Raw genomic sequence first — 25,647 nt, forward strand, 5'->3', positions numbered from 1 at the left:
ATTTTTTCTTAACGTTTATTTCGTAGATATATGTCAAACTATTTCGATATATTTCTACAAAACCTTTCATCATAATTTACTAAAATCCACGCATAAGATACTTCGTTGAACTTAGGCATTTCAAGTTTTTCCACTAAGCTTTTTTGTTTCTCCATAGGAAGTCCTAACTAGCATATGATTGTATATCAAGGCAGTTGGTTAACAGACACACAGTACACTGCCGACAGAACTGATGCATCATCATCGATAAGAGCGAAGTAATTTTGCTGCAAATTAAATCTGATATAATTATAATACATGATATTGCATTTTCTGCAGCAATCTAAAGAATTTTCATAGAAAATGACAAGTCAAGTGGAATTTTTATTTTTATTTTTTTGTTCAGAAGTGTCATCATTTATTGATGTTACATTTTTGGGCGCAGTTTTCTGATCCCTAACCTCTTCTCCATATCACATCATTCCGATCCCATTTCTCCCGCTAAAACCTGTAATCATGTATGATCACCTTTGTTTGAATTAATTTATTAAAACTGCAGTAGTACTTGTAATTGAATAATATTAATATTTTTAAATGACAAAGTTTATTATCATATAAATACGAGGGGGGGGGCTGGAAAGTTCTGATAAACATCTAGAAAAAAATGATACTACTACTAATAATAAGGCGATAATGCTCTCATTTAGATTTTATTTTGTATAAAAAATATTTAACTATATTTCTTCTTTTTTTTTTTTTTTAAATCAAAGAAAACAAAAATTGCCGCACTTTATTTTTTTGCATTACTTTAGATTTTCTGTATTGGTTCCGTATTTCTGGTTCATCGACTTACGAAATGGAAGTAACAGATGCAGAAACAAATAAATATGATAAGAATTAATATACATTGCATACGATAAAAAAAGAAAAAAGAAAAACAGATCATCCAACAAAGCCATATACTATTTAATGTGGGGTCTCTTTAAATATAATAAATAAAAAGTTGTAAACTGATTTCCAAAGCAATTAAAAGTTTACAAAAATTCATACCACTTTCAGTATTTATGTGAAAATATTTTAAGGATGTCTATCATTTCATTAACAAGTAATTTAACCCATTTAAATGGTTTTATTTTGTCTTTTTTTTTTTTTTTTTTTTTGTAAAAAGAGTTTTATTTGGTCTTCACTGCTGAAACAGAGAATTAATTATTAAGAACAATATTAAATAATGATTAATATATTAGGAACAGTGCAGTTAACAATATCCAATTGAGATTCTAAGCATTAAATAATGACCAATGTACTAAGGATAGTGCATTAACAGTGTTAAACCACTTATTGTATAAAATAGTTTCATTAAGAGATATTAGTCATTACTTCCAATCAATAAATGTATGTAATGTTAAAATTAACAAAAGTGCATGAATGCAATGCACTAAACCAAACCAGAAAGAGTTCTTTATATTTCTCTACTTACTTAATATATAATTATAATGATAAAAAGTAAATGGTGTTTTAAGAAATATTTAAAATACTACACAAATTTTAAAATAATCTTAAATTTTTTAAAAACATAGAAATAAGATAAAAATTATTTTAATCTTATTTCAATTTCAATTTTAATTTTATTATTTAAAATTAAAATAAGATTAAATGAAAAATTATAATGTACATTTTTACATCAGTCAATAAAAATTGATTAATTGCAGTTTCCTCTTGCAGCACTTGTGTATACAAATTGTGTAATGCTTGATGATGGTAAGACATCTTCTAACTAGTACTGCATGTACTCCTTCCAGCTTTCAACTAATTCAGTCCCGTTGAGCTCCTGGTCGAACTTCTCGTCAACTCTTTGGGACTGATCTTTCGATAACCACGATCTCCAGTTTCCTACTTCCCCTTTTCTAACCAGCTGAAAGCCTGGCCCTTTCTTGGTTAAATTCAAATTCAACGTGTACTGATGAACGTACTTCAAGCCTTCAGGGAGGTCTGGTATTGACATGGATTCCGGCGTTGGCTTCAGTAACTTCATCGCATCGTTGATTATGCCCTTCATGGCCGCCATGCTGCTGTTCTCAATCACATCCTGAAGAATCGCCGGATCTTTCTCAAGCAACTCGACGTAATCTTTGCCGAGGAATGCTACGAGATCCACCAACACCTTCCGAATGTCCTTCTTCATGGCTTCATAAGTGGTGAAGAAGACATTGTTCTTGGTACGGTACTGGTACCCTTCGAGCACGTGGTCAAAATAACTGTTATAACCTAACTTACCGCGCAGAAACATCTCAAATATGGTATCGAAACTGCCTTCATCCATTGGATAACCAGGAAACGACCGGATGTGGTTGAAATACGACACGCAACAATCTTTTGGATTTCTTGCGACGTATATGTATTTGGTATTGGGATTCCAGCACAGTTTACCAAGTGGGATGTGGGATTTGATGGCAAGGGGGCGTGGGGTCCGCTCTACAGCTTTTACGCCTACCATTTCGAGAAACGGCGTGGCTGTGAAGAACTCCCGTGGGGAGTCGAGAGGTTTGCCTTTGCGGAACAACAGCAGAAGAATGTTGTGCATCCAAGTGGTGCCACACTTCGGGTAGGTTATGATCATGATGTCATCATCCCTGGGTTTGTAATTCAAGGCTTCTTCGCAACAGTCAGGAGAGAATGGTTTAGGGAAAGAGACTCCATTCCGGGGTTCGTACCACTGACGCCAAATGGAATCAGCATCCATGTTGAGATTTTGACTGAAACAGAAACGAAATTTCTGAGATATTTATTTATTTATTTATTTTATTGAAAATGGTGAAGAAAGCATATTGCTTTATGAGAACATAAAATCACTAAAAAAGGATCATTATAAGCATGAGCACGTGATAAAGTCAATAATGGTGCGAATGTCCATTCACGTAGTGAATGGACATTCGCACCATTATTCGCACCATCAACAAGAAAATGATGATGAAAATAACAGTAGAATATGCAGTCTGTTATATAGGCTGTCGTGTCCTTCATACAGAGAGAGATAAGAAGGGATATATTTCTTATTAGACAATAAATTTCATTATAAATAACAAACATTAATTATAAAATTAAAATAAAATAAATAATCTTAATTATTTATTTTATATAATTAAGATTTCATAGATATCTTAATTAAATTAATGTTATTATTTATTAAAAAATGAATACACCTTTTAATATGATAATATTTTACTATGTAACATGAATTTCAGGAACTTTTGTTATTTATTTTTAGTTAATAACCATTCGATATTAACCATTAGACAAAGGAGTTCCTCAATTTACATTGAATTTGATATTTTTAATACCAACAAGGACATTCATCTCCTGCTACCATTTTACTATATAATGTTTCAACACACACAAATTAGTAGGTTTCTTAGAACCACGAAAGTTTAAGTGTAACATTTACATTCAGGAATGTTTTAGATTTAAAGGTTCGAAGTACAATTTCTCTCTTTGGTGACGTAAACCTGATTAGAGTCAATTGCTTGAATCACTTCATTTCTTGTTGGTTTTGTGTGGGGTTCCCCTCAATGTTTCCTCACCCATCACTTAGGATTGCTTAAGTCCTCCTAATGAGGGATTTTAAGTATGTATTTTGACTGTAAATCCGTCTGTGTTCACCAGCCGGTTTGCCTTCTACGGAAAGAAGGACTCGAGTTTCAAACCGGAGTTTGAAAAAACCCTCTACCTTCGTATGAGACCAGCTAACTCACTTTTAGTCGAAAAAGACCAGATAAAAGTTCCTCATATCATGGACGAGAATCGAACCTAGGTCTTTCCAACCAAAGGGCTTCGTCTATACCGATCGAACTACGGAGGCTCTTACTTCATTTCTTTACATGCCGCATTTGAAACATTGAAAGAATAGAAAAACATGTTGTTCAGACTAATTATTATTTCATTATTATTAAAAGAGACCTTCAGGGAATTAGAGACTAATTCGGGTATCACACATCACCTGAACCAGCTGTCATGCTTGTTCTTGAATTCGTTCAAACTGCTTGAACATACAACATCCAATGCCAATCCATTCCGATCACGCACTACCCTATGAGAAAAAAATCTAGATCTTGCCCCTTCTTGACGGCATTTATTCTCAGCTTCCAAAGATGCCCTCTTGTCCTTTCCCCCCACCCTCCATAAAACGAAAAATTCCACCAACTTTAATCCTGTATGATCCTTTCAAAAGTTTGTAAGTCTGAATGACATCACCCCTTCTTCTCCTGTTTGCTAGTGTCTACAGACTAGAAATTCTCAATCTGTCTTCATAATATCAATATTACACAATCCTGATGTGATTTTAACACTCTCCTTTTCACTGTATTTGTATCACCAGGGAAAGCAGACCAACGTACACGAATCCAAGTATGGTCGTATTAAGACCTAGTAAAGAGGAGCTACACGACTTTCTTATCTTTACATGTCAAGATTCGTTTCAATCATTTCAATGACCCTCTGAGTTGTATTCGCAATCTGTGCTATATAGTTCTTGAATGTTAGTTTCCTGTCCACACTCCAAGATACACAGCCTCATTAGCTTCTTCTAACATAATCCGGCCAATATAATATAACATGGCATTATTTCATCACGCCATACATCTAATTACACGTAAGTGCACATACTGATATCCCTTTTCACATGCCCACAATTCCAATGTATTGAAATCATTCTACAAGTACTGCACGTCATTTCATTCTAGATTACTCTATCTTTGCATCATATAAACAGCTGTGTGTTACCTGTCTGTTAAATTCTTCTCGATGTCTAATTCCATCGCAACATTAATATAAAATACAAAGAAGTTGCTCACATCTGTCAAACTATTATTATATGCGAGTCCTAACCAACATTTCCAAATCTTCACCACTCCAGAGATAGTGATAGGGCGATGGTTAGACATATTCGTCTTTGCACAATGGAATTATCAAACATTATTTTTATCCAGGAATCATCCCTGTTCAGAGACTTCAATTACGGTACATAGCCAAGTGAAAGGGACAACCAGATCAGTTGAGCATTCTTCTAGCATCTCTTCTGATAACACACCAGTACCTATTGCTGACTACGTATTCAGTTTCTATAACAGCTTCAGTACCTCTTTCTCATACACTCGAATTTCTTCATTCAGTGAAAAGGTAGTGAGTTCAATATTGTATACACCATGATCATAGTTTTAGTTGAACAATCCCCTCTGCATATGTTACCCGCAGTAGAATTATTCTCTTACTTGCGACAACAAGACAGAATTTTTTGTTCTCTTTTGCTTGTAGAGCCAGTTTCTTTCCATACTCAGCTTTCCGTGTAACAGATTTCTGGCCTGCTGCTTATAATTTCCATAACTGACACCATCCTTATGCACACGGTACTCCTTCTTCATCATCGTTTTCTTCAGAATCTCTTGCATAATACACCTGCACATCATTTAGCTTCTACCCTCTTCTGACTCTAGGGACTCATTCCGATATTGCATGATATAAGTATTTTTAAATGCTCCCCATGTACTGCTGTTATCCTATCTGCCTAGAACCCGATACCCTGGGGGGGAGGATCCAGTAGACTCCTCAGGTGGTCATAATTTCCTACGCATGTAACCTTTTCTGAATGGAACATTCGTAAACGTAGCCACTTTCCAGGTCATTATGACATGATTACTGTCACCAACCGTAGACAAAACAGTTAAGTCTTTAGCTGATCTACTAATCTTTGGCCTCGCGTTCCTTCTGCCACATGCTGCTTAAGGAAGTTGTCTAGCAACAGCTCAGTAAATCAGGTTTCATTTTTCTCATTAGATTTCACTGCTGCCTAGTTAATGTTCGAGATAATTAAGGTCACCTATGATGATGACTTCTTTCACCATCCGTCATGTTTATTTGGTAATGCATGTCTTCGTCACATGTACCTGATCCACTATATCTGTAACAACACTCCACTTTGTATTTGATCTCGTTAGACTCCATCTCGCATTAGATGGCCTCAAACTCACTACTCTGTGTCAAATTGTTATATCGCATTCATAACATTCTACCCTAACTGGACTCAAATTATTGAATATCATTAGCAGCTCATTACCCTGCTCTCCTATCCATCCTAAAAACACTGTACCCTTTACACTTGATATCACTTGTATATCTGTCTCTGATAGCCAGATGTCAACAACGTCTATACTCTGGGATCACAAAGTGTTCGCCATCGCAACCAACTCTACACCTTTGTTTCTGATACTTTTAGCATTCGTGTGCAGACATAATAAGTTACTTGCATGCGTTTTAGCATGCCCACTCCTGTGGTCTGTGCGACCCAACTGAACAAGTTGCAGATCTCTGTTCTTATTTACTGCGTCACTTGTGCAGACATTTTTGCACATGCATGATAGGTCCGAACCTGACGAACACAAAATCGTTCTCTCCTCGTAATCATTTCCATAATAATACCCATACCATCATTAACGCATTTATCTAACATTGTCTCCCTTTCACACAGATTCTCACCATTCCGTCAAATATAATTTTCTTTCCTTGACTCTCTGTGTTAGGTCTCATACCGATTAATAATTTTTCAAGAGCCTCCTGATACCAAACTCATTCAAGTGTAAGCCGTCCCTCTTTTGTACAAATCCATTCTTCTCTCACAGCCAAAACCCATTCATCCTATATCCAAAACCCTTCTCTCACCTCGCACCCATTCATCCTATCCATTGCTACACATCAAATCGTTTCCCATCATAGCCCTTCTTCTTACTTCATTTCTCGGTAATGTACTAAAGATTTTCACTTATCATCTGTTTACTCACAACAACAATAATCTTAACATTTAATCATCTCAATTAAATTACACGCATATGCTGCAAAATTTAGGCAACAATTCTACATTTGCTTACAAGTGGTTCATCACAGATTATAATTAGTAATATGGTAAAGATCCCAAGATATTATATACTTGGTTTTAATCCTTTTCCTGAAATATATTCACGTCTGAGATACTTGTATATAGACTGATGACTTCCTATCACTTGCCTTAGTATGTATCCCATAATGCAAAGCATATGGGCTACATACTAAGCAATACTATATATAGCAATACCCCCCCTTTCGGGGGTGTATAATGCAATTCATAATAGGAAGGGCCACTACCCAGATCGCTCGCAACCTTTATTCGGGTAGAGCAGCATTTTCGAAACCTCCAATGTTCCAAAAACTGGTGACCTTTAAAAGACCACCTTCCAGTATCTGCAAACTTGTCAGTGCCCCCAATAAAAATCCCTGATGAGAGAAATATGTTGAAGTTTTTTTTTTATCTTGGTTCTATTATACATTAAAGATACCAAGAAATTATATACTTGGTTTTAATCCTTTACCCAAGGACACAAAAGAATGTTTTGCGAGTAATGAGAATCAATAAAATTCATAGCCGGTCTGGGTAGGATCCTTCCTATAATGCAAATCACACCCCTGGGATACATACTAAGGCAAGTGATATGAAGTCATTAGCTTCTATATGCAAGTAGCTCAGACGTGAATATATTTCAGGAAAAGGATTAAAACCAAGCATATAATTTCTTGGTATTTTTAACGTATTACAAAGCCTAAGGTAAAAAAAAACTTTCAACACCTCCACACACAGTAATAATTATAAATTGCATAACTTACAGATGGCATATAGTTATTCAGTTAGTAAATATTCATAGCAATAATTTACAGTAATTATATGTCCCAGATTTTGTTGAGTGGACATTTTTATTATTATTATTATCATGCAGGGTGTTTATATTACAATTTCTACCTAGTTCAGAGCACTTCAGTCTAATATAATAAACCCATTAATTATTTAATAATAACAAGCTCATGATGATGATAATAATAGTAATTATATATATATATTTCCAAATTTTTTTGATGAGAAAACCATTGCAGTAAACTTACCTCAGTCTAAAATATTTTGCCGATGAACGTGCCGTCTGTTCGCCCTAAGGTTAGATGCAATATGACAACCTCACCAAATAAAAACGCAGATATCAGCCAGCTGGTTATCTTGTACACCTACTGACCGACTTTTCCTCCTAACATATTCACAGCAGGAAATATTTTGATAATAGAAGAGTTGTGAAATTAAACTTGATCCTTTCAATTAAAAAACAACATGAATATCCGGAATGGCCCTGTGGTTGCCTGAAAATGTGACAACATAAAGTGTGCAAGCAAATGTTCAATTCAGAAATAGCTTGGCTTATAGATAGACGAGGAGATAACATGACCTTGGTGTGGAATATTAATTTACGTAAGACGATGATGTACAGCGTGCAAAACAAGCGAAGTGAATCAGTATTTGATATAACTAATAACAAAAGAAAGGAGTTTGTAAGAACCGTTCGTTCGTTTTTCCCCCTTAAAAACAACCTATTAATGAAAATGCAGAAGGCTACGATAATGTTTTCATTTCTTAATATTCTAATACTTATTACGAATGCTTGGTTACGACATTAACATCTGTAAAGTAAAAAATCAGGCATCAAACAGGATTTTAATGACCTTCTCCCATTGTTTTGAGAAGCATTTCCTGATAGCGAAATCGTCTATTGACATTTCAATTCATATGCAATCCAAGGCATAACATAACTGGCCAGAGGGGGGTGAAGCAAGATGCTTTTATCATTCCCCGTTGTCTGATAGGGACGAATTGAAGATATGAGTTGTAAGCTCGCCCTGCAGGGGGGGGGGGATTACTCTACGTTGCTATTATTTAGGATGGCTTTTGGCCTCTTGTGTTTGAAGAGATCAATTTCATCGTAGCTTGCTACATGTTTCACTAGATCGTTGGGGTGTGTAGACATTTTTGAGAAGAATTTTGCCGCTGTAGTTTGTAGGAAGGAGTAGATGTAAGGGATGTTTGTATCTCAATGCAGTTGGACGGTTCTTACAAACCATGGTACCTCTAGGATCAAACACTTTATTTTGCACTCTCTGTAGCTTGAGGATGTTGGTGTTGGATGTGGGACTCCAAGCTGGCGATGCGTATGTCACAATGGGGCGGGTCGTCAGCAGGTAGAGGAGTATTTTGATTCTGGTATTTAGCTTACTTTTTTTATTTATTAGAGGGTAAAGTTGTGCGATGGCTTTAGATGCTTTCGCGCATAAGATTTTTATGTGTGGGTTGAACGTTAATCTTTTGTCTAGAATTACCCCAAGATATTTTGTTTCTGTTTGCCAGGGGATTTTGGTGTTGAATAGATAAAGGTCCCCCTTGGGAGTTGCCAATCTTCTGATGAAAAGTATCGCTATACTCTTTTGGGGATTTACTTGTAATCTCCATTTGGAGAACCATTGTTCTAGTTTTTGCAAATTTTCTTGCAGATTTTTAGTGACGAGATGTGGTTGTAAAGATCTGGCAAGTACTGCTGTGTCATCCGCGTAGAGTGCTAAGATCGATGACATTGGGCTGTGTGGGATGTCTGCCATATATATATATATATATATCGGGAATAAGATCGGTGCCAAGTAGGGAACCTTGGGGAACTCCCACTGACATCCGTCGCTGACTTGAAACTGTTCCGTTTATTTTGACTTGTATGTGTCTGTCCTGGAGGTAAGATTTAATTAGGTGGACGATTTTTGATGGTATGCCCGCAGAGATGAGTTTGTGTGGTAATCCGAAGTGCCATATCTTATCAAAAGATTTCGCTATGTCGAGGAAGAATGCTCCAGTGTGCTGATGCCAATTGTAGCCGGTGGTGATGTACTCAATTGTCCTATGAATTTGTTGAGTAGTACTGTGATGTTGTCGTAAGCCAAACTGTTCCTTTGGAAGGATATTTAACTCGTTTACTGAGGCTTGGAGTTTGGAGAGGATGATTTTTTCGACAATTTTGCCTAAATTTGAGATCAGGCTGATAGGCCAATAGCTTTCAGGCAGGTGTGGATCTTTACCTGGTTTAAGTACTCGGACCACATCTGCGACTTTCCAATAGCTGGGGAAATAGTTGAATCTGATCATGGCGTTAATTATTGTGGTGAGATGTACGACTGTTCTTCGAGGCAGCAGTGTAATCATTCTATTTGCAATGCCATGAGGACTAGGGGATTTTTTATTCTTCAGCTTCTATAGGACTTCATAGATTTCAGCTGGTGAGGTGGTTGCGGGTTTGTTGTGGCAGGTCTCGGGGAGTTTTAGATTAAATCCATTATGTCTTCGGGAAGCCGATTGGGCTTAAAGGTGGTTTTAGTAGAGGTAACAACTTTTATGGTTGTGTTGATTTGCTGGGTCAGAGTTTTGACAGCATTTCCAATTTCTTTTATGCAGCTGATGTGAGGGACTGGTCCAATGTGTTCCGGTAGAGGTTCCGATAGTTTTTTCCATGAGATGAAGGAGTAGGGGGGTTGAAGTTGTTCTTGTTTTCCCAGCTGGAACAGGATTGGGCTGTGATTGGATGACAGCTCGTTTAAAGAATCTAGGCTGTAGCTTAATATTTTGCAGGATAGCAATGTCAAGTATGTCAGCTGTGCCATACGTACTATGATATGTTGGTTCGGTGGGGCCTGCCACAACTGCGTAGTTTGAACTGGAGTAGCTGAAGAGGGTATGCCATTTCTGCTGGTGGGTTTGCTGTTCCTTGCAGGGTGTTTCGCATTTAGGTCACCGCCAATGACGACTTGCTCTTTATTGCCCAGAACGGCATCCAGGTCTGAATGTAGCAGATTTTTTGATGGACGGTTGTAAGCTGCATAAAGTGTTAGTTTCCCAGCTGAGGTTGTGGGTACTACTAATTCTGTGAGCTCTAGATTTCTGGTTGAGGGGTTGTACAGATTTTGTTGTATAATTACCCAGTCGGAAAAAGTTTAAGAACTTTAAGCGATTATTTAGCAGTGACTGATATCCATAAGACAAATTGTTAGGAATGATTATAGATGATTGTGACTAGTTTATTATGCAAGACTAAAATAGTAGGTAGAAAATTGAGTAGAAGTGTATAATGTGTATATTATGTGTGTTAAATCTCTTAACTCAAAAGAAGGATTTATTATTCATGTATTAGAGTATTACTTAGTTTGAAAAAGTTTGAACTAATTGAAAGTGAGATTGGTCTAAGTGTATATTATGTCTTTAGATTCCAATAAATATGTTTTTTCTTTTATACTTGAGTGTTGCCTGTGATATGAACCAAAACTACCACTCATTAATCCGAACCATAGCAGGAGGGGAGGAATTGAAAGAAAGGTATAACATGTTGTTATAGAGGCTACGACTGCAAACCTGAATTTACTCAGCCACAGTAGAGCATTTAATTTATGAGTTTAAGCACCAAATTTATTCACCTATGTGCACCAAAGGTCTGGAAAAGTCTCCCTGAATAAGGGTACCATGTATTCTAAGATATTGGCTGGCGCAGCTTTAATAAATAAATTTGTCAATATCTGAAGAGGAGACGGCCCCAGAAAGAAATTAGAGGATTCATTTCTTTTAACAAGGCATGGCCTTTAATAGTCAGGGTAAGCACGTGAGTAAAATTAGGAATCGGCCAGAGATATAGAATGAACATGTAAGAAGTGATACATATATTAGAGTCAGGGAAATTTTATAATTCTTGTAGTTATTGTAGAGAGGAAAATTCATAAAGGAAATAAATTATATTTAAGGAAGAGCAAGTGGGATTTGATTTGCTAAAGTCTTGCAGCATATTCGCGAGGGAGTTCGTAATGACGGCTGCTAAATTTGGGTGGTATTGTTCCTGAGTGGCCTTTGTTGAGCGGACTACGTCTGCAGTTTGTGTTTTGCTCCGATCGGGACATCTGGTTTCGGCAGTTGGTTCTCTATCGTGTTTTGTCGTCCTCTGGTGGGTTGAGGAGCTGGGGCTACTGGTGTTTGTTTGTAGACTGGTAGAGGAGGCAGGTCGTCTGTTTTTTGGATGTTGCATACGTCCTTTGTAGTTTGCTGGATAAGAGCCCCCGCAGTTTGCACATTTAACCGGGATGGATTTTGGCTTGGTGGAGGTGTTTGTGGGGTGGCTCTCACCACATTTTAAGCACTTATATTCAGCTTTACATAATCTCTGGGCGTGACCATACTTTTAGCACCTGTGGCACTGTCCTGATGAGGCCCTTTTTCTTAGTGGTTCTGGGCTGATTTTTAGGCCGCAAATTGATGTTAGGTCGTATATGTTTTTATATGCGTGGTGGATCTCTACTAAGACGAGTGGCATCAGACTTTTGTCTGCTCTGGTCATTTTACTGACCTTGATGGGTGGTAGGTCTTGGTAGCAGAGATCGGCGGCCATGTCTTTTGTAGGTATGTCCTCAGATACTTCACGGAGAACCACCTTCAGGCTCCTCTCCGAGTCGAGGGTGAAGGTGTGGTATTGTACGCCTTTATTGTCTAGCTCCTTTGTGAGTCTGCGGTAGTCTTTATAGTGGCAGGCTGGATTTTGATGCCATCGTCTAAATTCTTTGCTGTCGTGTATGCTATCTGTAGACTGGCCATGGTGGCCCTTAGTTCTCTCCACCTGTTCTTTTCTCTTAAGATAATTGGGGATACTTTATCTTTAATGGAGACAGGGAAGTCAGAGTTGTGTCCGTCTTCCTCCATACCTTCATCCTTGGGTTGTTCTGTGGTCGGTGTTTTGGGTTTTTTCCGCGTATGAGTCTCTCCTTGGTCCTGGGAGACCACCAAATCCAGTTTTTCCTCTGTGTTAGAAGTATCCTCGCTTTCCTCATCGTCCCTCGTGGTAGAGTACAGGTTCAAGGAGCCTGGCCATTTCACTTCAAATTTTTTGAGTAGGCTTTTCGTCAGTCCTTTGTCTAGTGTTTCTATCGGTGCGTCCCTGTCTATTTCGTTCATTTTTAAGTCTAGTGGTGTGATGGGGGGGGGGGGGTGAGTGGTTCAGGACCTGCCTTGTCCCTTTCTTCCACCAAGTGTAGACCGACAGTTGAAATCTCCTTCGAGAGGCGGATGACAACTGACGGGCACAGGAGACTGCCTGGGGAACTTGCGTGAAAAAGCCAAAAGCTTACCTTTACCTGGGCGGGTACTGGTAGAAACATTGGCTGTATGGTATTCACAATCACTTCACTATATCACTGGTAACAGTTCTTTTACTAAAGAAAAGCAGAATAATCCAAACTCGAGAAATCAGTTCGTAGCATACCACTCTACCTCTCATTGAGAATCTAACCCTGGTCCTCTAATCCTGTAACACTAACTCATAATCTACACTCAGTCAAGATCGTCATCTCACTCCAATTCAAGGCAAATCAATTGCATTTCCTATCATAATAATAATTACAGATTTTCTATACGGTGTGATATCAGATGCTATATCATTCTTAATTTATAAATTTCTATATTTTTGGAATTATTTAGCGAAATCGTCTATTGACATTCCAATTAATATGCAATTGAAGGCAACCATTGACATTGACATTACTGACAGGATGGGTGAAGCACAAGTGCTTTTCATATTCCCCTTTATCTGTAATGAGAGTTGTTTTGGAATGGGAGATTTGTGAGCAATTAAGCTCGCCCTCTGAGGGCAGTTGTGTTAGCTATGATCGGTTGAGAGAAAAATAGCCTTCGATCTTTTGTGTTTGTAGTAATCAGTCTCATTGTAATTGACAGCTTGCACGATTAGTGGGTTTGAATGTGAACTTGACTTCGCAATTGAAGGCACTAGTAACTAGTAACATTACTGGCTTAACGGGTGAAGCTAAAGCTTTTCATATTCCCGGCTATCTTAATAGAAACTGTGAGTTGAGAGAGTTTATGAGCCAATTGCTCGCCCTGAGTGGGCTAGGAGATTAATCCTCAGTGTTGGGGTTGAGGATGGCTTTAGGTCTTTTGTGCTTAGAATAGTCCATTGCATCATAGTCAGCAGCCAGTTGGATCAGTCTGTTAGGGTGCACAGTTGCTTTTGAGAAGAATTTGGTTGCTATAGTCCGCATGAAAGTATAAATATAGGGGATCTCCGTGTCCCGGTGCAGTTGGACAGTTCGGATGAACCATGGGGCGCCCAGGATCATTCTAAGACACTTGTTCTGAATGCATTGTAATTTGATACTATTGGAGTTTGAAGTATGGCTCTAGGCCGGTGATGCGTAGGTGAGTATTGGACGAACCATCAGTTTGTATATGAGAAGTTTGATTCTGGTGCTCAGTTTACTGTTTCTGTTAATTAACGGATAAAGCTGGGCTATGGTTTTTGATGTGTTTGCACAGAGAGTCTTGATATGGTAATTGAAAGTCAGTTTTCTGTCCAGTACTACACCAAGATATTTGATCTCTGTTTTCCACTGAATTTTTGTGTTAAATAGGAGAATATCTTCTTTAGGAAGCACTGATCTTCTAGAGAATAGGACGGCTACGCTCTTCAGAGGATTCACCAGGAGTCGCCATTTGCAAAATATTGTTCAATTTGCAGAAGGTTTTCTTGCAATTTCTTGATGGCTAGCTGAGACTTTAATGATCTCTGGCCAATATCGCTGTGCCATTAGCGTAAAGAGCTTTAATTGAAGATAATGGGTTGTGTGGTATATCATGCAAGTATAAGGAGAAAAGAATTGGTGCTAGTAAGGACCCTTGTGGAACTCCAGCCAAGATGTGTTTTTGTGTAGAGACTACTCCACTTAATCTCACTTGCATGCGCCTATCGTAGAGGTATGCCTTGATAAGTGGAATGATTCCGATTGGTACACCGGATGATATTAGTTTATATAGTAAACCATAATGCCAAACCTTGTCAAATGCACTGGCTAAGTCTAGGAAAACAGCCCCAGTGCATTGACGCCAGTTAAAACCTGTGATGATATGCTCCACCAATCTGTGTATTTGTTGTGTGGTGCTATGCAACTGTCGGAAGCCAAACTGCTCCTCAGGCAGGATATTTAATCGGAGTACAGAATTTTGAAGTCTAGTAGGAATTACCTTCTCGGCAATTTTTCCTAGATTAGAGATGAGACTGATTGGTCTGTAATTTTGATGCAAAGTGGGATCTTTTCCAGGTTTATGAATTGGTATTATGTACGGCAATTTCCAGTAGGAAGTAAAATATTTGTAGTGAAGAATGGAGTTAATTATATTTGTCAGATGGACAATAGGTGGTCGTTTGCGGGTTTGCATTGTTTTTCAAGATGATTTGCTATTGCCTCAGTGTGGATGAGACCTGAATCTGTTTGAAGAGGGGGAAGAGGTTTATTTCTGTTTTTAATCTTTCGGATAAGATTCCATACAGAGTGATTGTCAGTGGAGATAGAAGTCAGTTTTTCTTCCCAGAGTTGAGTTCTATGAGCTGCGAGTGCGTCTCTCACTGCAGAATTGAACCTGTTTAAGATCCGCTTGCCTTGTGGCGCCCTGGTGTTGTGGTATCTTTTTCTAGCCTTATTTTTTCCCCTAATCAGATTCATAATATCTTCAGGTAAGTGGTTGGATTTGTTGGTAGTTGCAGGGGTAGTAACTGCTGCACAGGCTGCTGTAATCTGCTCTGTTAGAGTTTTGACAGCTGTTTCAATTTCCTCTTTTGATTTAATGATGGGAACAGGACCAATATATTTTGGAAGCACCTTGGAGAGCCTTTCCCAAGGAATAAATGAGTGAGGAGGGGGGATAATTTTTCAAGATTTCCTAATTTTAACCGTATTGGGTTATGATCTGATGATAAATCATTGATTGTCATTAAATTGTATTGGAGTCTGATGTACTGCAGTATGGCTATGTCCAATACATCAGCCCTACCATAAGTATTGTGATGTGTGGGATCAGCAGGACCTAGGTTGTTGAAATCAGCATAGTTCTGTAGTATCTGTCCATTTTTGTTGGTGGAATGGCTATTCCAGGTAGAATGCTTGGCATTTAAATCACCTGTCACAATGGTAGACTCTCCAGTATCAAATAAGGCGTTCAAGTCCGAAAATAATAATGATTTTTGTGGGGGATGGTATGCTGCAAAAATTTTTAATTTGCCTACTGAACTCGTGAGAATCTCAATGCCAGTGACCTCAAGATTGGAGGTAGGAGGGATGTTTGTGGAGTGATGAGAGATAAAATTCTTGATGAAAATTGCCGTGCCTCCACCCCTGTGGGTTGATCTGTCAGTTCTGTACGATTGATATCCATAACTTTTGGGCTTGTCTGCCGGTCTTAGGTGCGTTTCGTTTAGTAAAAAGACATCTGGCTGATGTCTATGGACAAAATTTTGAAGTTCTAGGATCTTATTTCTCAAGCCGTTTGCATTCCAGGCTATTATCTCTAGGGATTCTGGTTTTGATTTTTTACCGTTCATTAGTGAGTGCTGAAATGATGACTTGGGTGACTTTTAGAAATCGGTTAGTAGAACTTTGTGAAGGATTAGATCTGCTAAAATCTAATAGCATATTAGCCAGGGACGCGGTAATGATAGCTGTCAAATTTGGACGTGATGCTGACTGTTCTAGGGATGTCTGTTTAGGGCGGGTTACATCCGCATATGTCCTACACTGCTGTTTTTGAGTTGTTTTTTGGGGAGCCTCCGTTCTCAGCAGATGGGCTTCTGAGTCTTTATTCTCAACTTTAGGAGGCTGTGAAGTAGCCGCTGATGTAGGTGAGCTAATTGAAGAGGAGAATGTTCCTTCTTCAGATTTCCTATTATGTGGATTATGCAAACATCCTCTGTAGTTGGCAGAGTGAGGACTGCCACAGTTGGCACATTTGGCAGGGGTAGATTTTGGTTTAGATCATGTGTTGGTTGGGTGACCGACCCCACACTTCAAGCATTTGAATTCGGCTCTACACATTTTCTGGGCATGCCCAAACTTTTGACATCTCTGGCATTGCCCAGTAGAAGCTCTCTTCCTTAACGGTTCTACCGAGATTTTCAATCCACAGATGGTCGTCAAGTGATATATATGTTTGTAGGTTTGACTGATCTCAATCAACACTAGTGGCATTGGAGTCTTGTCCCTCCTGGTCATTCTGCTGACCTTTATTGGTGGTAAATCATTCAGTTGCAGATCTGTAGTGATTTCCTCTGTGGATACATCCTCAGGTACACCTCTGATCACTACCTTGAGATTTTTTGTCCGAACCAAGAGAGAATGTATGATACTGAATTCCTCAGGTATTCAATTCATATGTTAACCGACGATAGTCCATAACAGTCTTGGGGTCAATTTTAACACCATCTGTGACATTCTTTGCATTGTGGTAAGAGATCTTTAAGTTGTTCATTGTATTCCTTAGTGATATCCATTTATTCTTTTCACGCAGAATAATCGGGGGGATCTTTTCCCTTGAGGAGGTAGGAGAGTCTGGGACAGAGCCATCTTCTTCCATTACATCCGCATTTGGTGGTTCGGAGGTCGCAGTTTTGCGTGCGCGAACCTCCTGATAATCAGTGTGGTCAGTAAGGGAATGATCTTCAGCCGTTGTTGCTTTTTCAGTAGCGCTGTCTTGAAGTAGTTCTAAAAGTTGAGCGTCGTCTGTATCAACTTCTTGTATTTCATGAACTACTACCTTACCTGGCCATTTTGTGTGAAGCAGATTTCCAATATGCTTGAAAATTGCCAGGAGCTGTTTAAAGTTAAGTTCCTCATACGGAGCATCTATGGTTGGACCCATGTTTTGTTCTGTGGAACAGGACATGATTTTCCTTTTCCACAGTATTGTAATAATAGACAGTTTCTGATGCAGTAGCTGACGCAATGAAACAATGGCGATGCTGATGGCAGTAGGCCTAGCGTATCGCCGTTGTTTTGAAAAAAGGTTGACTTACCTACTAAGTTGATTTTTTTGAACCTGTTGAATACCCTATCAACAACTGAGCATTAGCTATATATACATATATATACATATATTAATACAATCCATCCATCGCGACTGGTTATAGTATCTCGCTCAACGCTTACCTCTATAAATATCATTCAAAACTATCGCACTGATCAAAACGCGTCACTAATACGCGAGCCGCCATTTGCCATCGCAATTGAAGGCAAATCAATTGCATTTATTTTCATAATAATAATTACAGGTTTTCTATATGGTGTGAATAGATTTAGTACAATTATTCAAATTAGTTACGAAATAGAAGATATTTTATTAAAAATTTTAAATACATATATCAGATGCTATATTATTCTTAATTTATAAATTTCTATGTTTGGAATAATTTAAAGTGAAAAACGTCCGACAGAAATTCAAGATAAACTATATGACATATCTTCACATCTAGCGATCTATGCTATTTAGTTAACTTTAATTCTGAATGAATATTTATGCTTGGTGGCGCTACAACATGAAATGTAGTACCTTCATTAAAAATTATATTTATTTTAAAAGAATTCGTTTTTGTACGGTATTCTAACAATGAGAGAATTAATAGGTTTTTAAAGTAACAAAAGAGTTCCCACTTACATTTTTGTGCTGTCAAGCGATATCCGAGGAATATATATCCTCAGCCAATCACAGATAGCTGGCCCAAGACTTATCAATAATTTGATTTGCCATGTGGGGAAGAGAGTATGGTATTCAATTGCCAACATCTCGTGGTGTCTAACCCTAACGTGATATTGTCTGAAACAGTATAAGCTGTATGGTCAATTTTCTTGAGTTAAGTTTCTTGACACGGATGACAAGAAAAAATTGTGTAAAGCAGTTGCTTAGAGTTGACTCTTAAATAACGATTGAACTTTCAAACTTATTGGTTATGAGCAAATAAATAAAAAAAAAAAATAAATAAATGTAACCAGCTAAGGTCCTGGCTGATTTCTGAACAGAGAGAGGAAAAAATGTAATAAATACATAAAAAATAACACACACACACACACATATATAAATAAAAAAATTAAATAAAAACAAAAAATAATTGAAAAAAAGGCATTAGTTTATAATAAGTGAAATTGATTAAAATAATCAATAATCTTCTTAAACTATTCTAACATTCTAAATATTTTTGACAAATGATTAATAATATTGCAATATTTTTTATTATTTCGTCAAAAACTATTAACATCATCAAACACCAAAATAAACTTCTGATCGTATTGTTTATTAGATCTACAATGTTTTCTGGTGGATAGGAAGTTAATCGACGTCGAGATGTGGTGATTAATTAATACCCTTGGAGGGTAATGGATGGCAATGCTGTAGCCAATGAAGTTCTAACTGATGCTCGGCTATTGCTGTTACCCTCCTGCCATGATCAAAGCTTTATTATTCCTACACTGTCCTCTACATACATATATTGCTGTTGCCCTCCCGCCATGATCAGAGCTTTAATAGCTCAATAACACCTTATCCCTATTCTGTCCTCTACAGATAACGGGGAAGATAAAAAGCATTCTTGCTTTGCCCCTTTAAGACAGTTATAAGGATAAGTTCTGCTTTCTAGTGAGTGGTTTGGTTGAGTAAGTGTAGTAGTGAGAAACTATCAAAAAAGTGACTCGTACTTGTGCGTTTGATGTTTATTTGTGTACATTCGTGTCTCTGAGGATTACGATTAATCTGAACGTAATTGGAACGCCTGATCATCAAATGACCACGAGTGGTGATGATAAAACCTACTAAAGTAACGCATTTCTCTATCTGTGTAAATTATCGTTAACAAGACCATGGAAAAGCCCCTAACTTTCGAAGAAGTTTACAGAGAGTTCCTAACATTAGGAAAACTCTTAAACGATAACTGGCGAGGGAAGGTAAAACTGTATGACACATCCCCCGCAACAGTCACTGACGACATCATGGACGACCAAAACTACGAAGACGACACAGATCCACAACAAGAATTAGCACTTTTGCCACAAGTAGATGAACAAGCAACACATAGCAACGCTCGCCAAACAACAGAATCGCATGCCGACTTGCAGAAAGTACAAAAGAAAAGAAAAATATCTAACACAACAGAAATACCCAAGACAAAAGAAACAGAGACAAACAAAGGAACAAAAGAAAGAATACCCCCCCCCCCCAGTCATCCTAAGGGCCAAGGAACACTGGACGTTGATTCCACCGCAATAAAAACAACAGGAATCACATTCACAAAAGCAACAAACACGGACGAAGGGATACGCATCCAACCTAAGACATCAACAGACTACAGAAACATAACGAAGTTCTTGAATAACAGCAACCTATCATACCACACATTCCAACTCAACAGCGACAAACATCTGAAAGTAGTACTACGAGGAATCACAGAAACAATATCAAAAGAAGTCACCACAGACCTACATAACAAAGGATTTAAACCGATTAAAGTAAGCCGAATGCACAGAGCAGACAAGACTCCCTGTCCTTTGAACCTAGTCGAAATCTCTAAAGACCAGAAAGATATATACGACCTCCAGACTATCTACGACCTAATTATAAAAGTAGAGGCAAATCCACAACAACACATTGTCACAGATGTCAGAAGTTCAGTCATGCACAGCGATGCTGCAAAGCGGAATTCCGATGCGTGAAATGCGGAGGAAAACACGCCACACTAGAATGCACGAAATGTGTTAACTGCGGGGCCCACTACTTCAGAGGGTGTACAGCACACCCCCAAAACCAGAAGATACAACCTCAAAGCAGCAAGCCGATACAAAAAAAGTAGACCGACCCAACAAATCACAGCCTCCACACTAACCGGAAGAACATATGCAGAAGTTGCAAGACCAACCCAACAAGAAGACTCCAAATCCAAAACAAACCACCCACAGCAAACCAGCAAGACCAATCTTCTCAACATAACAAGATGCATAGGAGAGATGCTTGCAGAACTCCGACAAACTGACCGAACACAAGAGACCAAGGACATCATTCTCAAACATTCACAGATTTTATTCTCTGCAATCTTTAATGGATGAAAGCAAAAAAAAAAAAAAAAAAACCAACTCTCTACAGATCATCAGCTGGAATGCTAATGGACTACCCACCAAATCAGTTGAACTACAAGAATTCGCGGCAGAGATCAAGCAGACATCATCCTAGTAAATGAAACCCACCTGCGCCCAAGTGACAAGACAAGAATCAACAACTACACCCCGTACCGCACAGACCTACGCAAGAAGAGGAGGTACAACCATCTTTATTAAAAGGAGCATAAAACACAACGCAATAGCCAGACCTCAAACAGAACATATGGAAACAACAGGAATTGAAATACACATGGAGAACACAAGCAGTATCATGGTATTTGCAACCTACAACCCTCCAAATAAAAAACTCCTAGAAACAGACCTGGAAGAAGTACCGAACACAGGAAGACCAGTAATCATAGCCGTAGATCTCAACGCCAAACATCCGACCTGGAACAGTAGAGACACCAATAACAATGGAAAAATACTCAACACATACGCCACCACAAGAAATATGGCAATAATAGCCATATTATTGCCATATTATATATTGCCATAATAATAGCCATATTATGCACTTAAAGACCACCGCAACCAACAATGGAACAACAAAATAGAACAACTAAACACAGAAGAGCAACACTTATGGAAAATCACGAAGACACTTCGCTCCAAGCACAGCACATAGACAATGCAGCCCTAACTATGACAACGCAGACCTAAACTTCATCCAGAAAATCCATAAGCAAGTACGCAAGATAACTCGGAACACCAAACCTGTCCAGAATCCAGAACCCACATCACTGAAAGAAATATACCATATCATCAAAAAACTAAAAACCAAGAAAGCCCCAGGCCCTGACGGGATCCAGAATAGAGCACTTAAGCTACTTCCCCGCAAGGGCATCATGCACTTAGTAGCCATCACCAACGCTATGATACGACTAAAACACTACCCATAAAGCTGGAAACTAGCAGACGTTTTTCCAATCCCCAAACCAGGAAAGGACAAACAATTCCCACAAAACTACAGGCCCATCAGCTTACTATCTTACATAGGCAAAATAGCAGAACACGTAATCCATGTAAGAATCCAAGAAGCAACAGAAAACATAATACCTGACGAACAATTCGGCTTCAGAAAAGAACACTCAACAACCCATCAAATCTAGAGAGTCATAAAACATATTACTCAAGGATACGAATGGTGCCAACACTCAGGAGCTATCTTCTTAGACTTTGTCCAGGCATTTGACAACATCTGGCACTATGGGCTACTGTACAAATTACACAAAGCAGGCATCCCAACACCGCTCGTTCACCTCACCAAATCTTACTTATGTCCTAGAAAATTCAATATTAAAGTAGAGGGAATCAGATCCACTGAAAGAAAAATAACGGCCGGCGCCCAACAAGGCTCCCTACCATCTCCTCTCCTCTTCTCAATATACATGGCAGACCTCCCCAAGCTATCACCAACCATCACTGCACTCTATGCCGATGACACAGTCATCATAGCTAGCTCCCTCAGACCAAACCTCGCAACCAAGAAACTTCAAATCGCAATCAACATCCTACAAAACTGGTATAGCAAATGGAGAATAGCAATTAATCCAGCAAAAAGTACTGCAGTGCTATTCAGCAGAAGGAAGACAGAACACGAAGACAACATTCAAATGTTTAGAAAAATAACCCGTGGCAGGAGACAGCAAAATACCTAGGAGTACACCTAGACAGGAAACTAAATTTAAAGATTCAGCACCAAGGCCAACCAGACCATAGCACAGCTGTACCCACTGCTTATATAGGAAGAGCCTCCTAAACCAAAATAACAAAATCCTCATATACAAAACAGTAATAAGACCCCAACAAATATATGCCTCACCAGCCTGGGGACACATGACAGAAAGAAACATTAAAAACTGCAAACAACTCAAAACAAGTGTCTCAGAATGGCACTAAACGTACCTTGATTTGTCAGAAACACTCAACTTCATCGCGATAATAAACTACCAAGCATCAAGACACCCATTAAAAACTTCGCAGAAATATTCTTCGCAATAACAGAAAACCACCAGAACCAATTACTAAGACATGCATCAAAAGATGCATGTCTTAGCAATTGCAGACCACTTCAAACACAGAAGACCGAAAGCCATCTTAAAGTAAAAACCACCACAAAGCTCACAAAGAGCGGAGACGAAATACCCACACAACAACCCCAACGTCAAGTAAAATAGAGATAAAGGGATAAAGAGCCAAGAGCTCACTCCATCTACCACAGAAGTTAACAGTGCTTCCTAGTGTGATCTACAATTCGGCAGGAAGGCAGAATTATTATATTCTAACCAAATATTTATATTTTTATGAGATATAAAAATATTTTTATAAAAATATATTTTATATTTATAAAATATAAAATGTTGTTATAAAAATATTTTTAGATTTTTTTTTATTGTGATTTAAAAGTTTAAGTAGAGTTTAAGTATATCCAACGAAGGAGGCAAAGCAACTTTGCACAATCAAGACACAATCAATTCACTGCATTTGACTTCGTTATAAATATTTACTAAACGGATTTCCAATAGTTTCAAGGCACAGATGCTATCACGTATTTTTCAAATACTTGTTTCGTTTCTTTTATCTTGGCTGTTTAATGACGTCAAACATTTGCTATAATAATCATAATTTCACTTTCTTTTAATAATTCATGCTTAAAATATTTCAATAAAATTCCAGTATAATGTGTACGCATTTGGAAAAGAGGTACGCATAACTGAACTCAAGTGTAATCTTTGACAGTAAAAAAGCCTATAAGAACTGAGATAAATTTACTTTTCAAGATGGTATTACGTAAATCAAATCATTCACAAGAAATAAAGGAACACTTATGTTAAAATGGATGCGAGAGTTATTATTCATTTATGCAACGCTATACTCATAACTTAAAGATGTAGTTTATTTCTTATTAAATGCGGTTGATTCCATCCTAGTACCCTTTGCGTAAACAGCTGTCTAAAGGAGTGTCTAAATAATGGTCACAGAAATCGAATTTTCCTCACTTTGTTTTTTTTCTGTCGTATTCCACCCCTCCTTGCTTAAATAGCTCGAAGAGGTCATCAAACTGACCATTCCAGAATTCATAACTGGCAGTTATGCCAACCAATATAAGATATGTTACATCAGAGTTTGGGGATAAAAAACTTTACTATTTCCGTATGAGACTGGGTAACTCACCTTCACTTCAAAAGTCTAAAGGTTCTCCATGTCTAGACGGGATTTGAACCCGGGTCTTGATAACCAAAGGGCAATTTCGAAACGTATTGAATTTCGAAGGCTCCACCTCAAAGCGAACTTGCGCTATGACCTTTGTGATGTTAGGCCTAATCTGTTAACTAATTTCATTACAAAATTCGGCATCGCGCTGAACGAATAGAAATGCGTACTTACCTTGGATTTAATTTAATAACAGTACTATTTCAGAATAAAAAAACAAAAATTATTGTTAGTTATACTCTGTTGGTTTTCTAAATTTGCCGCGTCAGTAATTTGCCGTCTGTTTTGTCGATTCACTGTTTCCTTTTTTGACGATGAACGTGGAAATCCCGGATAATTGACGGATGTTGTCCACGCAGCGGATGTTCGTACGTGATTTCGCAAGTTGTAAGGAACGAAATGAAGATATACTGACTCCCACTTCTCTCTCTCTCTCTCTCTGTGTGTGTGTGTGTGTGTGTGTGTGTGTGTGTGTGTGTGTGTGTGTGTGTGTGTGTGTGTGTGTGTGTGTGTGTGTGTGTGTGTGTGTGTGTGTGTGTGTGTGTGTGTGTGTGTGTGTGTGTGTGTGTGTGTCGCTTTCGCCGTCTCTCTGTATAATGATGAACTTTGACCGACGTAGTGATAACTTATCACTTAGAAAGGTTAAACCGATAATGCGTGTTTTGTTTTCCTCAGCAGACTTGCTTTAAATTTCTGTGTACGAGTAGTGACAACCCTCAAGGTCTGGCAAATAAATTGAGTAGAACACTACCGGACTAGTGGTAGTAAATTGCTGAACCTTCTCTCTTAAAAGGATGAGCAGTCATCGTATAATGTGAAATGCAGAACGTGAAGTTTTAAAACTCAAGAGAGAAGAAACCATTTGAAATGACTGTAAAAATGTTTTAACGCGCATTTATCCTTATTAGATAATAGTGAAGATAAAGTCATAGGCGAAGTGCTTTTTGAATTATATATGGGGAAGAATGGTCACGAACTTAGAACAAACAATCTTCGAAAAGAAATTATTCTCAAATCCCAAAGGAATTTAGCAGAAAGGATGGAATCAACAAACCAACTGTTTCACTTCTTTCACCAATGAAAATTTTTTTTTTAAATGAAATTATTACAAAATGGACTTAAATTTTATCTGTACAATTCACAAACTGTTGAATTCCTTTTAAAAATAAACATAAAAAAATAAAAGCATGCACCAGTGGGTAGAGAATGAAGCCGAAAGTGCCATCTCGCGACCTACTGGCAAATTATAAATAGTTTGTCTATTTGTCTCGAAAGTTGCCTAGTCAAAAAAAAGGGAGAATCCGTCACTGTCGGGAGAATGAGAAAAAAAAAAACATACTTAGAAATCGAATACATAATATGCATTACTTCTCGTACACGCTCGCGTGCAAAATTATCTTTTGTAATGCATTGAAATCCGACTACACATAGCGGCGACCGAATTAGAAACCTTCATGCAGATGTACGGAAACGTCACTTACACTGCGTAAATGCAAAATCCTTGATCACGTGCGTAACCACGTGTTCTAGGCCAGCGTTTTCCAAACTGCGGGCCGCGGACCCCTT

General features: G+C 38.1%; 1 protein-coding gene across 2 annotated transcripts; it reads right to left on the minus strand.

Annotated features, from left to right (window-relative positions):
- Positions 1–924: 924 nt before the first annotated feature.
- LOC150105199 (sulfotransferase ssu-1-like) lies at positions 925–24,458 on the minus strand. Of its 2 annotated transcripts, none has more exons than XM_090395529.1 (2): positions 24,256–24,458; positions 925–2,732 (listed from the first exon to the last, which is right to left on the minus strand). In XM_090395529.1, exon 2 carries the CDS (start codon positions 2,717–2,719, stop codon positions 1,754–1,756), a length of 966 nt encoding a protein of 321 aa, XP_090251655.1. In that variant the 5' UTR covers positions 2,720–2,732; positions 24,256–24,458; the 3' UTR covers positions 925–1,753. The 2 variants fall into 2 exon arrangements, with proteins under 2 accessions (XP_090251655.1, XP_090251656.1); XM_090395530.1 differs by lacking the exon at positions 24,256–24,458 and adding an exon at positions 7,936–8,176.
- Between the last annotated feature and the right edge of the window lie 1,189 nt (positions 24,459–25,647).

The sequence above is a fragment of the Typopeltis vanoorti genome, chromosome 7 (assembly GCF_054136105.1).
Source record: "Typopeltis vanoorti isolate ZY-2024b chromosome 7, IOZ_Tvanoo_1.0, whole genome shotgun sequence".
NCBI lineage: Eukaryota > Metazoa > Arthropoda > Arachnida > Uropygi > Thelyphonidae > Typopeltis > Typopeltis vanoorti.

Bases quoted from the DNA above. Each gene is read 5' to 3' on its own strand.
- LOC150105199 (XM_090395529.1), bottom strand. From the start codon at position 2,719: ATGGATGCTGATTCCATTTGGCGTCAGTGGTACGAACCCCGGAATGGA.